We start from the raw sequence: 14,872 nt of genomic DNA on the forward strand, positions 1-14,872 counted from the left end.
GATTTGTGGCACCAAGTGCCTAATTTCATTTTAAGATTTCAGCGCTTTAATGGATATTCTAAAGGTTGCTTAAGATTTGTTTGAAAAGGAGATTTGGGGACCTGGTGGATGTCTGTCTAGAAGTTCTGCTGTCTTGTTGGTTACCAGAGTACATTCTAGAAAAAGCAGAATCCTACCTGAGGTGCTTCCAAATGGTGTTTTTTTTTGTTTTTGTTTTTTTTGTGATGGAGAGGGTGGTGTTTGGAAGCTTCCAGAAGTCTGTTTCCCACTTACAATTTGAGGATATGTGAGCCTAAGTCTAGAATAGGTTGTGGAAGATGATGAAGCAAATTAAGAAAACAAAACTTTAAAACCTTGCTTTGCAAATAAAGTGCTAAACATTCTTGATTTTTTGTAAATCAAGATCACAAGATGCAGTTTCTGTGACCAGCAGGAGCTGACTCCATTTATTTGAGCGTCAAAATTGTAGACATTTATATAACATACTTCCTTCCCATTTCCCGAAGAGATTCTAGAGCTCGAAGAAGGAAAAGGATAATACAAATGTATCTTTGTACACATACACATGGGAGAAAATAAAAAGGTAGTCTGGAGAGGTAATATTTAGAGCATTTTAGAAATTATATAATTTGGGAACAAAGGAAATCTTTAGAAGATGGTTTGTGGGAATATTGTTAGGTTGGGGAATGTCAGTTACAGGAATGAAGACAAGCAAAAGATTATAAAAATGTTTATGGGCCCTTTTTCTCCTTTATACACAAATTTTAGACTCCAAATGGTGCCCTTTTCTTTCAAAATAATATACCTTATTAAATCATGCACCAGATATCTCTTTGAAGGAGGTTTTTAGCGATTCAAGTTAAGGCCACGGTCTCAAAAGCAAGCCCTTTGATCATCAGTACCTAAACTTGCGGTGACATCATTTTGTGAGCACTTGAGAAATTTTCTACATTGCCCTGTTCTTTCATATCTTCCTCCTTGCTTTTCATTTTCATGGTTTTTATCTCTAATTTCTTGTTTCTTACCTCATTAAGCACCTAGAAAGACCTTGTAGGATTGGCATGTCAGTCACCATTTGCACACATGGCCCACCCAGCATACCAATGCGCAATTTCTTTGGACAAAACACCTTTCCTTGTTGAACATTGTTCTACTGTCTCCTCCAGTGAGTATCTTCCTCTCAGAAGCATGGATATATGTTGGGATTACAGCAAATTTAAATGAGTGTGAGTAAGAGTTGCATTTGAAAACTGCATTTCCCCTCGAAGGGTAGTTTTCTTGTATTTAGAGAACCACTCCTTTTATCCCTAGGCCAGAGATCGAGGAATAGCCTCAGTTGCATGTGGACTGAGGAAGCACAGAGCTACTGATCTGTTCTCATTTGCACTGCCAAAACCTTCAGACTCGACTTGATGGAGCCATTCAGAGAATCTTTGTCTCTTGTTTCAGAATTTGGCTTTCAGGGACCTGCAGTGGCAAAGACCCAGGAAGCAGGATTTCTGAATAGTGTGTCCCTGAAATTCTTGGCGTAGAAAAAACAATAAAGTGAACATGAGATTCTTAATTTTAACACCACGAATAACACTGGTACTACTGTCCAGTTTTAGTCTGGGAGTTAAAAGCAGTGTAAATTGATTTTTATGCTGTCATTGTTGCCACCCGTGTTCTCTGCCACTGTATCTGCTTCCCTCCCCCCATCACCTGTTAATGCGCTTTGGAGTTAGTGGACATAGCTTACATCTACCATGTGCAGTAAACACTTCCTGTGCAAAGGTGCTGGAAACAACATCTGTCATTACATCAAAGAAGGGGTTACTGCCAAGTGCACCTGGAAGGTTTCTAATAATGAGATAGTTTTAAGTGAGTTTATAATGAAATCTGTGTGAAATCTATGAACATTTTTCTAAGAAAATAAAATTGTGTGCTCATTTTCTTCCTTGTATGTCCTTATTACATAAACATTGTTTATACATATATTTATACAGTCATTTCTCTATGTGAGAAGTTTGAGAATACATTTCTGACTGTGAAAAATACCTTTTTGGTGCTGTGCTGGAGAAGCACCATTATAAAGCGTTGCTATGGTGTTGAATTCTGTCTCTTTGAGGGGAAAAGTCCTCAGGTGAATGTAGTGTTTGTTGACTCTGAACCAGTATGAGAATTTCTGATTGAGAGTCTAGAAAAGTTATAATAAACTCATTATACATTTTAAAAAGAGAAGAACTGCCCTTCAGAATACGAATCCAAATGCAGAAAAGTGTTTCGTGAACAAGAACAATACTCAGTAGATTTTCAAATTGATGGAGCTTTCCAATGGAAACTAATTTGTTCCAGCATTGAAGTGAGCATAATTAACAGAGACTTTCTTTCTTAGGCTGATGAACCACCAAAAACGATGCCAACATTGTAACTGTAAGCAGTGAAAACCAATATTTATGAGGGGGATTGTGCAAGAGTTTGTGTGACAGATGGACATTTTATCACTGTTGATGTTTGGAATTCCCTTGAAAAGTAATGCAGTATCTTGTTATTTATGAATGAATGAACAGATGTGCTTTACCGACTGAGTTTTCTTTAAAAAGTGGTGTACTAAATTAATCTTTTTCTCTGCTTAGCCTCTGTTGCTTTGTGTTAGGTAGCCTCATATATTCTGATGCAAAATCTAAAAAAAATCATAATTGTGTTTTTATTACAGATACAGATCCACGGGTTTTAGAAAAACAAGAATTACAGCAGCCAACCTATGTTGCCCTGAGTTACATAAATAGGTAAGCCATTTTCAGAATTTATAACAACCTCATATCTGCTGCTTATTGACTTTTTAAATACGTTTTTTTTTAACAGAGTGGAAAAATGTTTTCAGTCTTAAAATATTTGCATGAAACTATTTAAAAGCAACCTGTATATGGAATGCTCTTGTTTCTTTGTTAGGGAGAAGTCAAATTGTAATGCTCTGTGCATATGCTGCAAACATGACTGATTTATAAGCTCATTTTGGAAGTATTTTATATGCAGAGTTAGAATATGCTCTTTTGACTTCATAGGGCGGTTTGGGAGATTAATGGATTTATGTTCGAGTGAACCTTTTAAATCCTGAGGTGAAGAAGTACTTTACGAATTCAAAACATTGTTGTAATATCAGAATATAATAAATTGAAATAATTTAATATCAGAAAGTTATTTAGTAGCAGCTCATCTTTTAGTAAAAACATTCTCAACAACTGACCCCAACTGTAGAGTAACTTGAGTTTTTACTTAAACTGAACATGTGAGCCCAACTTCAGAGCACCATTTCAAACTTGATATATCAGGTCTAAAAGAGGACTTAGTGTTTCAGCCAACTCAAATAATTAAGGAGACAGTAATATTTGGAGAGAAACTGAAATCAACTTAGGTTAAGAAAACACACAGTCCCAAAGCAAAAAAGACAAAGTAAAAGCAAAACTAGTTTTTAATGAGAATGAGAAACTCTCTGCTCATAATTCAGGGAATGAATTTCTATTGATAGGTCTTTTTATAGAAGGTGAGGAGTGTTTTTAGTCTCTTGGTACCAGAGTTGAGGTTCAGGGTCTGAAGTGGAAAGCTGGGAATGAATTATCTGTACTGTTTCATTTGAGTGCCTTTTTAGAAAACTTATTTGATTCTTGCCCAGATAGTGCTGTGAGTTACAGACACCTGTTGTTCAGTTTCAGGTTCTTCTATGAAACATGTTTTTAAAAGGATTTATTGACATAAACATCTATTTGCATACCTCCCTTGGATTTCTTGCTTGTCAGCCTTCAGAAGAAGTGAGATGGAATATCTCCAATTTTTCATTACCAATAGTATTTGACATGTGTTAAATACAACGCCTTTAAAATTACATCAAATGAAAATAAAGACATACACTTTTCTGGGTTTCTTACAGAGCCAGTATTGTTTTCTGTAATTATCAAGGATTTTGAAATTTTTTAATTATATATTGAAGTTACATGAATTAATATAACTAATAATATTGGCCTACTAATATGGGAGAATAGGATGAACAGGCATATAGATTAATTATGGTATTGAATAGGACTTCTAATAGTGTGGCTGTCACTTTGGGTAAAATATGTCACCTATGTATATACAAATTTGTGTAATACTAAGCCATATTCTAATAAGAATCTATGAAATTTTCACCTTTATTATTTGTATTTATATTGTCAGCCATGTTGGACAGCAGGTAGCTACTAATTATATAGGAGTTGTTTTTTTTTTTATACTTTAAATTCTAGGGTACATGTGCACAACGTGCAGGTTTGTTACATATGTATACATGTGCCATGTTGGTGTGCTGCACCCATTAACTGGTCGTTTACATTAGGTATATCTCCTAATGCTATCCCTCCTGCCTCCCCCCACCCTGCAATAGACCCCAGTGTGTGATGTTCCCCACCCTGTGTCCAAGTGTTCTCATTGTTCAATTCCCACCTATGAGTGAGAACATGCAGTGTTTGGTTTTCTGTCCTTGAAATAGTTTGCTCAGGATGATGGTTTCCGGCTTCATCCATGTCCCTACAAAGGACATGAACTCATCGTTTTTTATGGCTGCATAGTATTCCATGGTGTATATGTGCCACATTTTCTTAATCCAGTCTATCATTGATGGACATTTGGGTTGGTTCCAAGTCTTTGCTATTGTGAGTAGTGCCACAATAAACATACAAGTGCATGTGTCTTTATAGCAGCATGATTTATACTCCTTTGGGTATATGCCCAGTAATAGGATGTCTGGGTCAAATGGTATTTCTAGTTCTAGATCCTTGAGAAATCACCACACTGTCTTCCACAATGGTTGAACTAGTTTACAGTCCCACCAACAGTGTAAAAGTGTTCCTATTTCTCCACATCCTCTCCAGCACCTGTTGTTTCCTTGATGATTGCCATTCTAATGGGTGTGAGATGGTACCTCATTGTGGTTTTGGTTTGCATTTTTCTGATGGTCAGTGATGATGAGCATTTTTTCATGTGTGTGTTGGCCGCATAAATGTCTTCTTTTGAGAAGTGTCTGTTCATACCCTTCACCCACTTTTTGATGGGGTTGTTTGATTTTTTTCTTGTCAATTTGTTTAAGTTCTTTGTAGAGTCTGGATATTAGCCCTTTGTCAGATGGGTAGATTGTAAAAATTTTCTCCCATTCTGTAGGTTGCCTATTGATTCTGATGGTAGTTTCTTTTGCTGTGCAGAAGCTCTTTAGTTTAATTAGATCCCATTTGTCAATTTTGACTTTTGTTGCCATTGCTTTTGGTGTTTTAGTCATGAAGTCCTTGTCCATGCCTGTGGCCTGAATGATATTGCCTAGGTTTCCTTCTAGGGTTTTTATGGTTTTAGGTCTAACATGTAAGTCTTTAATCCATCTTGAATTAATTTTTGTGTAAGGTGTAAGGAAGGGATCCAGTTTCAGCTTTCTACATATGGCTAGCCAGTTTTCCCAGCACCATTTATTAAATAGGGAATCCTTTCCCCATTTCTTGTTTTTGTCAGGTTTGTCAAAGATCAGATGGTTGTAGATGTGTGGTATTATTTCTGAGGGCTCTGTTCTGTTCCATTGATCTATGTCTCTGTTTTGGTACCAGTACCATGCTGTTTTGGTTACTGTAGCCTTGTAGTATAGTTTGAAGTCAGGTAGCGTGATGCCTCCAGCTTTGTTCTTTTGGCTTAGGATTGACTTGGCGATGTGGGCTCTTTTTTGGTTCCATATGAACTTTAAAGTAGTTTTTTCCAATTCTGTGAAGAAAGTCATTGGTAGCTTGATGAGGATGACATTGAGTCTATAAATTACCTTGGGCAGTGTGGCCATTTTCACAATATTGATTCTTCCTATCCATGAGCATGGAATGTTCTTCCATTTGTTTGTGTCCTCTTTTATTTCGTTGAGCAATGGTTTGTAGTTCTCCTTGAAGAGGTCCTTCACATCTGTTGTAAGTTGGATTCCTAGTTATTTTATTTTCTTTGAAGCAATTGTGAATGGGAGTTCACTCATAATTTGGCTCTCTGTCTGTTATTGGTGTATAGGAATGCTTGTGATTTTTGCACATTGATTTTGTATCCTGAGACTTTGCTGAAGTTGCTTATCAGCTTAAGGAGATTTTGCGCTGAGATAATGGGGTTTTCTAAATATGCAATCGTGTCATCTGCAAACAGGGACAATTTGATTCTTCTTTTCCTAATTAAATACCCTTTATTTCTTTCTCTTGCCTGATTGCCCTGGCCAGAACTTCCAACACTATGTTGAATAGGAGTGGTGAGAGAGGGCATCCCTGTCTTGTGCCAGTTTTCAAAGGGAATGCTTCCAGTTTTTGCCCATTCAGTATGATATTGGCTGTGGGTTTGTCATAAATAGCTCTTATTGTTTTGAGATATGTCCCATCAGTACCTAGTTTATTGAGAGTTTTTAGCATGAAGGGCTGTTGAATTTTGTCAAAGGCCTCTACTGCATCTATTGAGATAATCATGTGGTTTTTGTCTTTGGTTCTGTTTATATGCTGGATTACGTTTATTGATTTGCATATGTTGAACCAGTCTTGCATCCCAGGGATGAAGCCAACTTGCTGGTGGTGGATAAGCTTTTTGATGTGCTGCTGGATTTGGTTTGCCAGTATTTTATTGAAGATTTTTACATCGATGTTCATCAGGGATATTGGTCTAAAATTCTCTTTTTTTGTTGTGTCTCTGCCAGGCTTTGCTATCAGGATGATCCTGGCATCATAAAATGAATTAGGGAGGATTCCCTCTTTTTCTATTGATTGGAATAGTTTCAGAAGGAATGGTACCAGTTCCTCTTTGTACCTCTGGTAGAATTCAGCTGTGAATCCATCTGGTCCTGGACTTTTTTTGGTTGGTAGACTATTATTGCCTCAATTTTAGAACCTGTTATTGGTCTATTCAGAGATTCAACTTCTTCCTGGTTTAGTCTTGGGAGGGTGTATATGTCCAGGAATTTATCCATTTCTTCTAGGTTTTCTAGTTTATTTGCGTAGAGGTGTTTATAGTATTCTCTGATGGTAGTTTGTATTTCTGTGGGATCGGTGCTGATACTCCCTTTATCATTTTTTATTGCATCTATTTGATTCTTCTCTCTTTTCTTCTCATTAGTCTTGTTAGTGGTCTATCAATTTTGTTGATCTTTTCGAAAAACCAGCTCCTGGATTCATTGATTTTTTTGAAGGGTTTTTTGTGTCTCTATCTTCTTCAGTTCTGCTCTGATCTTAGTTATTTCTTGCCTTCTGCTTTTGAATGTGTTTGCTCTTGCTTCTCTGGTTCTTTTAATTGTGATGTTAGGGTGTCAATTTTAGATCTTTCCTGCTTTCTCTTGTGGGCATTTAGTGCTATAAATTTCCCTCTAAACACTGCTTTAAATGTGTCCCAGAGATTCTGGTATGTTGTGTCTTTGTTCTCATTGGTTTCAAAGAACATCTTTATTTCTGCCTTCATTTTGTTATGTACCCAGTAGTCATTCAGGAGCAGGTTGTTCAGTTTCCATGTAGTTGAGTGGTTTTGAGTGAGTGTCTTAATCCTGAGTTCTAGTTTGATTGCACTGTGGTCTGAGAGACAGTTTGTTATAATTTCTGTTCTTTTACATTTGCTGAGGGTTGCTTTACTTCCACCTATGTGGTCAATTTTGGAATAAGTGCGATGTGGTGCTGAGAAAAATGTATATTCTGTTGATTTTGAGGTGGAGAATTCTGTAGATGTCTATTAGGTCCATTGGTGCAGAGCTGCGTTCAATTCTTGGATATTCTTGTTAACTTTCTGTCTCGTTGATGTGTCTAATGTTGACAGTGGGGTGTTAAAGTCTCCCATTATTATTGTGTGGGAGTCTAAGTCTCTTTGTAGGTCTCTAAGGACTTGCTTATGAATCTGGGTGATCCTGTGTTGGGTGCATATATATTTAGGATAGTTAGCTCTTCTTGTTGAATTGATCCCTTTACCATTATGTAATGGCCTTCTTTGTCTCTTTTGATCTTTGTTGGTTTAAAGTCTGTTTTATCAGAGACTAGGATTGCAACCCCTGCTTTTTTTTTGTTTTCCATTTGCTTGATAGATCTTCCTCCATCCCTTTATTTTGAGCCTGTGTGTGTCTCTGCACGTGAGATGGGTCTCCTGAATACAGCACGCTGATGGGTCTTGACTTTTAATCCAATTTGCCAGTCTGTGTCTTTTAATTGGAGCATTTGGCCCAGTTACATTTAAGGTTAATATTGTTATGTGTGAATTTGATCCTGTCATTATGATGTTAGCTGGTTATTTTGCTCGTTAGTTGATGCGGTTTCTTCCTAGCCTTGATGGTCTTTACAATTTGGCATGTTTTTGCAGTGGCTGGTACCGGTTGTTCCTTTCCATGTTTAGTGCTTCCTTCAGGAGCTCTTGTAAGGCAGGCCTGGTGGTGATAAAATCTCTCAGCATTTTCTTGTCTGTAAAGGATTTTATTTCTCCTTCACTTATGAAGCTTAGTTTGGCTGGATATGAAATTCTGGGTTGAAAATCCTTTTCTTTAAGAATGTTGAATATTGGCCCCCACTCTCTTCTGGCTTGTAGAGTTTCTGCCGAGAGATCAGCTGTTAGTCTGATGGGCTTCCCTTTGTGGGTAACCAGACCTTTCTCTCTGGCTGCCCTTAATATTTTTTCCTTCATTTCAACTTTGGTGAATCTGACAATTATGTGTCTTGGAGTTGCTCTTCTCGAGGAATATCTTTGTGGCGTTCTCTGTACTTCCTGAATTTGAATGTTGGCCTGCCTCACTAGTTTGGAGAAGTTCTGGATAATATCCTGCAGAGTGTTTTCCAACTTAGTTCCATTCTCCCCGTCACTTTCAGGTACACCAGTCAGACATAGATTTGGTCTTTTCACCTAGTCCCATATTTCTTGGAGGCTCTAGTTCGTTTCTTTTTACTCTTTTTTCTCTAAACTTCTCTTCTTGCTTCATTTCATTCATTTGATCTTCGGTCACTGATACCCTTTCTTGCAGGTGATCGAATCAGCTACTGAAGCTTGTGCATTGGTCAGGTAGTTCTTGTACCATGGTTTTCAGCTCCATCAGGTCATTTAAGGCTTCTCTACAGTATTTATTCTAGTTAGCCATTTGTCTAATCTTTTTTCAAGGTTTTTAGCTTCTTTGCAATGGGTTCGAACATCCTCCTTTAGCTCGAAGTTTGTTATATTACCGGTCGTCTGAAGCCTTCTTCTCTCAGCTCGTCAAAGTCATTCTCTGTCCACCTTTGTTCCGTTGCTGGCAAGGAGCTGCATTCCTTTGGAAGAGAAGAGGTGCTCTGATTTTTAGAATTTTCATCTTTTCTGCTCTGGTTTCTCCCCATCTTTGTGGTTTTATCTACCTTTGGTCTTTGATGATGCTGACGTACAGATGGGATTTTGGTGTGGATGTCCTTTCTGTTTGTTAGTTTTCCTTCTAACAGTCAGGACCCTCAGCTGCAGGTCTGTTGGAGTTTGCTGGAGGTCCACTCCATACCCTGTTTGCCTGGGTATCACCAGCAGAGGCTGCAGAACAGCAAATATTGCAGGACGGCAGATGTTACTGCCTGATCCTTCCTCTGGAAGCTTCATCTCAGAGGTGTATGAGGTGTCATTTGGCCCCTACTGGGAGGTGTCTCCCAGTTAGGATACTCGGGGGTCAGGGACCCACTTGAGGAGGCAGTCTGTCCATTCCCAGATCTCAAACTCCATGCTGGGAGAACCACTACTCTCTTCAAAGCTGTCAGACAGGGATGTTTAAGTCTGCAGAAGTTTTTGCTGCCTTTTATTCAGCTATGCCCTGTCCCCAGAGTTGCAGTCTACAGAGGCAGGCAGGCCTCCTTGAGCTGCAGTGGCCTCCACCCAGTTCGAGCTTCCTGGCCGTTTTGTTTACCTACTCAAGCCTCAGCAATGGCGGACGCCCCTCCCCCAGCCTTGCTGCCTCCTTGCTGTTCGATCTCAGACTGCTGTGCCAGCAGTGAGTGAGACTCCGTGGGTGTGGGACCCTCCAAGCCAGGCGCGGGATATAATCTCCTGGTGTGCCATTTGCTAAGGCTGTTGGAAAAGTGCAGTATTAGGGTAGGAGTGTCCCGATTTTTCAGGTACCATCTGTCATGGCTTCCCTTTGCTAGGAAAGGGAATTCCCCCACCCCTTGCGCTTCCCAGGTCTGGTGATGCCCCGCCCTGCTCCATGGGCTGAACCCACTCTCTGGCAAGCCCCAGTAAGATGAACCCAGTACCTCAGTTGGAAATGCAGAAATCACCCGTGTTCTGCATCGCTCACACTGGGAGCTGCAGACTGGAGCAGTTCCTGTTCGGCCATTTTGGAACCTCCTCTATATAGGAGTTATACTCACTAAAGTAACAAATATTTTGCCAAGCATGGTTTGGGACTATAAAAGAAGTCAAAGAATAGGGATGGGGCCACATACAAAAACCACCAGAGAACTTGAATCAAGTGCATTGGTTTGGCATAAACTGTCAGTAGGATGTGCTGGAATTCTAGAGTCAGGGCGTGATCAGTGGGTGTGAAATTTCTTGGATAAGTCGTCTCGGAGAAAGTGAGTAATTTTTAAAACAACATTTTATTACAGCCATCTATAGGCATTATAGAAAATGAGAAAATATAGTCAGACAAAAATGTAAAAACAAATTAAAACATCACATTCCCACCACCCAGGTATCACTGCTACTAAAACTTTAACTCATATTTTTCAGATCATTTTATAAAAATACATATATAAATTTTTAATCAAGAGCTGTACATACTACTTCGTAATCTACTCTGTTAGTCATTCATCTCTACTTTTCCATTTCGGTAAGTTTAAATCTTATCTAATACCCAGATTTCTAATCTAATATTCAGTTTTCTCCAGGTGGTCTAAATGTGTTCTTTATAGCTGGTCGGTCTAGTCTAGTATCCCAATTCAGAGAATCGCAGTCCCTTTTATTGACAATAACTTGTTGAAGAGATAGGCTTGTTGTCCCACAGAATGTTTCTACCTTCTGGATTTTCTCTTGGTTGTTTCCTTTAGATGTCATTTGATGGGTTCCTCTGTCTTCTATATTTACTGTAAATTAGAAGTTAGATCTGAAGACGATGGGTCTTGAACTGGGCACCTCATGATAATTACAAACCTGAGAAAATAGGGAATTTGACAGATCAAATCCCAGCTGGGAGAGAAGTAGACATGTATAGTGGATCAGTAAGTTTACCAGTGATTTTTAAGTGAAGAGAAACATTGAGTGGAAGGTTGCCCAAGTTACTACCACCTCCAGTCATACAGGATTTCTAGTGCCACTTTCAGAGCATAAACTTACCACACAGTAGGAACTTTGGATATGTATTTGTAGGAACGTAGTAAACAAAAGGGCCAAGCAACAGACAACTACTAGCCTGGCCATAGTGGAAAGATGACTAAAAGGAGTCTTGGGGACCTTTGATAAGAGAAAGAAAGCATGCAGTATCAAAATTCAGATGAAGCCAGTATGCATTCAAGATGATAGTAATAAGGGTTAAGTCATGTGAAAGAAAATCGGCTTGACAGCAGTAGGCTAAATATGACAGAAGATGTTGCTTTTTTAAAAAAAAAAGATGTTTATACAAATAAGAGATTTTTATTTCCCCCCAGGGGAAATAAACTCTAATTTTCCTGAGCAGTAAAGACCGGAAAAGAATGACGATTTTTCTGCTCAAATATCTGTTTAAACAACCTTGATAGACATTTGGGCATCTCAAAATTGAGATTAAACTTTCTTTGGCAATAACATTGACTAATCAATCAGCAGAGGGTTAGGTTCCTTAAAATGGAGCTAGCTTTTTGGATTATAAAAAAAAAAAGAAAACAGTCAAGTAAAAATTGTTGCCATTATATACCTATTTAAAATTACTCTACACTCTTGAACATAATGTGTTGAACGTAATAGATATTTACAGGTAGGAAAAAAACCTATGATTTTCTTAATAGTGGGCTTTTTAATGACTTAATGGACATCAGCTAGATGTTGGATTTTGCGTCCAATCTGCTGCAGTGCTATGTGTCATACAGCCTCTGGAAAACCCCACAGTATACCTGTGAAAAAATGAGAATGAAAAAGGCAAATGATAGTACACAGTGGGGCACTGGGCTCAAACCTGCACAGTTAGGCTCTAGGCTCTAGTCACTGTGTAGCTTGACCTGTTGGGATATCAGAGAGTTAAAAGTTAAGTATTAAAGGATAGAAAAGTAAGAGGAGAATTTGAAAGAGTATCTAATATTGGAAAAATAGGGTAGGACACCTGGGCATAGGGAACAGACATAAAAATAATAGCAGAATAATTGCCATGTCTTAGATAATTAGAGGTTTAGCAACCCAATAAGATGAAACAGTAGGAGACTGAAGAAGCTGGAAACTCTGAGAGAGGTAACCAGTAATTCCTATATGACAGATGGCTACCACTGAATTAGGTTGACTGTGCAAGGCAAACCCTAGCATAACAGGCCTCAGCTATAATGGATAAGGACACCTTAGCATCTCCAATCAATAGGAAAGAAAGGGCATAGCACCCAGGAAATTATCCTCCATTGTGACTCACCAATGAGGCAAGGGATAGGGGAGAGGCAGGGGATAGGGGAGCTGCAGGGCAAAGGCAGGTGAGTCTCCATAAAAAGGTCACTGAGAAGCATAGGGCTGTCCCTGGGTGTTTCCTTCAGATTATTGTCAGAGTAGTTCAGGTAGCTTAGTAATAATTTGTGGCTCCCCAGAAATGGATAACTGACATAACTTAAAGATATGATCCTAGTCACAGTGGCTCACACCTGTAATCTCAACTATTTAGGAGGCTGAGATGAGAGGATTGCTTGAGCCCAGGAGTTCAAGGCTCTAGTTAGCTATGATGGCGCCACTGCACTCCAGCCTGGGTGATAGAACAAGACTCTGTTTCTAAAAAAAAAAAAAAGAAAAGAAAATAAGACATGATAATGTACCTGGCCACGGCTGTTAATTATACTGTATTTTCTGCAAAATATGCTTTTATTAAAATAACATAAATCGGAGTTTGCAAATTAACTTTACCTTAAAAATTTATGTATAGCATTTAGTATAAGATGTAAAGAATTGTCATACCTAGGCACAAATTGGCACCTTTTTATACTCGATTCTTTTCATTTACTACTTAACAAAAATATACTATGTTCTTATAACTTAGTTACAGATCTATCCTGATTCTCTTTGTAGGACTCCCTGCACTACTTGGTGCAGTAATGGTAGGCTTGACCTCTAAAAATGGTTTTTATTTAACCTAGTATTTGCTGTTGACATTAGATAGCAAATTCTAAAATCTGTTTCATAGAACAGTAATTCCAAGGGATAGTCACCAGTTTCACATGCACTCATTCTCACACTGTCCCTCTCTCTCTCTCCCCCACCTTTCTCCCCCAAAAAAACACACACACATAACACCCCCACACCCTCATGCCCTCACACACTTACTCACAGTAGGGTACTGTGGTCTTTATGTTTGGGAAATTTTGAGTTAAATCAAATGGTTTTCTTTACCATAAGATTTATCAGATCCTCTGCTATGCTGATACGCATTTTAAGTCTCCAAGAGGAATAATATAATTCTCATATGTACCTGATTCCAGAGCACTTTTTCTTGAAGCATCTGATGGGAGTAGTGTTGTGTATATAGTTTGAGGTAATTGTAATATCACTAGAGTAATATCACTTCCACCTACTTCCTCAACTTCCCCAAGGAACCCTGAAGCCTTTTATTCAGAATGGCTTTTTGTTCTTTTTCTGATACAAAAGACAGAATACTCTTTTTACTCATCATCATCTGGGAAAAACAAGGACAACATTTTGCCCTAATGGTCTAACTCAATCAAATTCTCCCTCTTGTACCTCTTTTAGTGGTGTTCCCAACTACTTCTCCTAACCTGCTCAGACACCAAGCTGTTTTTTGCTCAGAAACTATCACTGTTCTTCCCACATTTCCAATGCATTTCTCCTCTCTTTGAGAAGTAGAACAATGTAGTGGTTAAGAGTATAGGAGCATGAGTCAGACTGTTTAGGTTCGAATCCTGTCTCTGCCCCCAGAACAGTGTCTGTCATATACAAGACTCTCAATAAGTATTGAATGAATAAATGAATTTGTTTATGAAAGAATAAGAATGAATGATCTAAGAACTCTAGGGACACTTTTATGTGAAACCAGGAGCTGCTACTGCCTATTTGCATTGAGAGAGCTATGTGGAATGTTATTGTAACTTTTATTCAACATTCATATGGCATGCAGCATAAAAATATTTAATTAAATTGCCATCATGATTTCTGTCACCATAAACAACTGGACAAATGTACAACATAATGGTTTTCAGGCTCTAGACAATAAGTAGTGCAAGACGGTGATCCTGAGAGAAAGGAAGCTTAGGAGGTGAGCCCCGTGATCACCTACCTGGCCCTCACTGTCTGAGGACAATGTCCTTTCTGCAATGGAGTAAACTAGAGTCCAGGCAGAGCACAGCAGCTTCACTGAACTGAGGAGGCAGAGATCAGAGTCGGCACAACTAAAGTTGCTGAAATCTGCCTGTGTGTGTCTGTGTGTGGAGGGAAGGGGGGGGTGCAAGTGAAGATGAGGGATCTGTGAAGACTTTCCAAAAATCTATATCAGGATCCTCCGTGAGTCCATGGCTGAGGGTGGGTTGCTCACGTTCAGGGTAAGACTGTGAGTCTTATCAAAGAGTGGCTGCCACAAGGGTGAGACAAGAACAGAGAAACCATGTTGCACTCCAGCCCAGCCAGTATAGAAACAATGTGTGGACACCTAGTCATTCAACTGAGATACCAGAAAGACTTCAAATTAGAAATAAGGACTTTGCTCTAGGGTATAACTTGC

The 14,872-nt window shown here is 38.8% G+C and overlaps 1 protein-coding gene across 1 annotated transcript in view; it reads left to right on the top strand.

Moving 5' to 3' along the window:
- JAZF1 (JAZF zinc finger 1) overlaps positions 1-14,872 on the top strand; it is a 352,445-nt gene that overhangs the window by 187,102 nt on the left and 150,471 nt on the right. The window contains exon 2 of the mRNA XM_030795574.1: positions 2,696-2,768. Coding sequence (XP_030651434.1) covers positions 2,696-2,768 — 73 coding nt within the window. The remainder of the gene's footprint in view (positions 1-2,695; positions 2,769-14,872) is intronic.

Source organism: Nomascus leucogenys, chromosome 17 (genome assembly GCF_006542625.1).
Source record: "Nomascus leucogenys isolate Asia chromosome 17, Asia_NLE_v1, whole genome shotgun sequence".
Lineage (NCBI taxonomy): Eukaryota > Metazoa > Chordata > Mammalia > Primates > Hylobatidae > Nomascus > Nomascus leucogenys.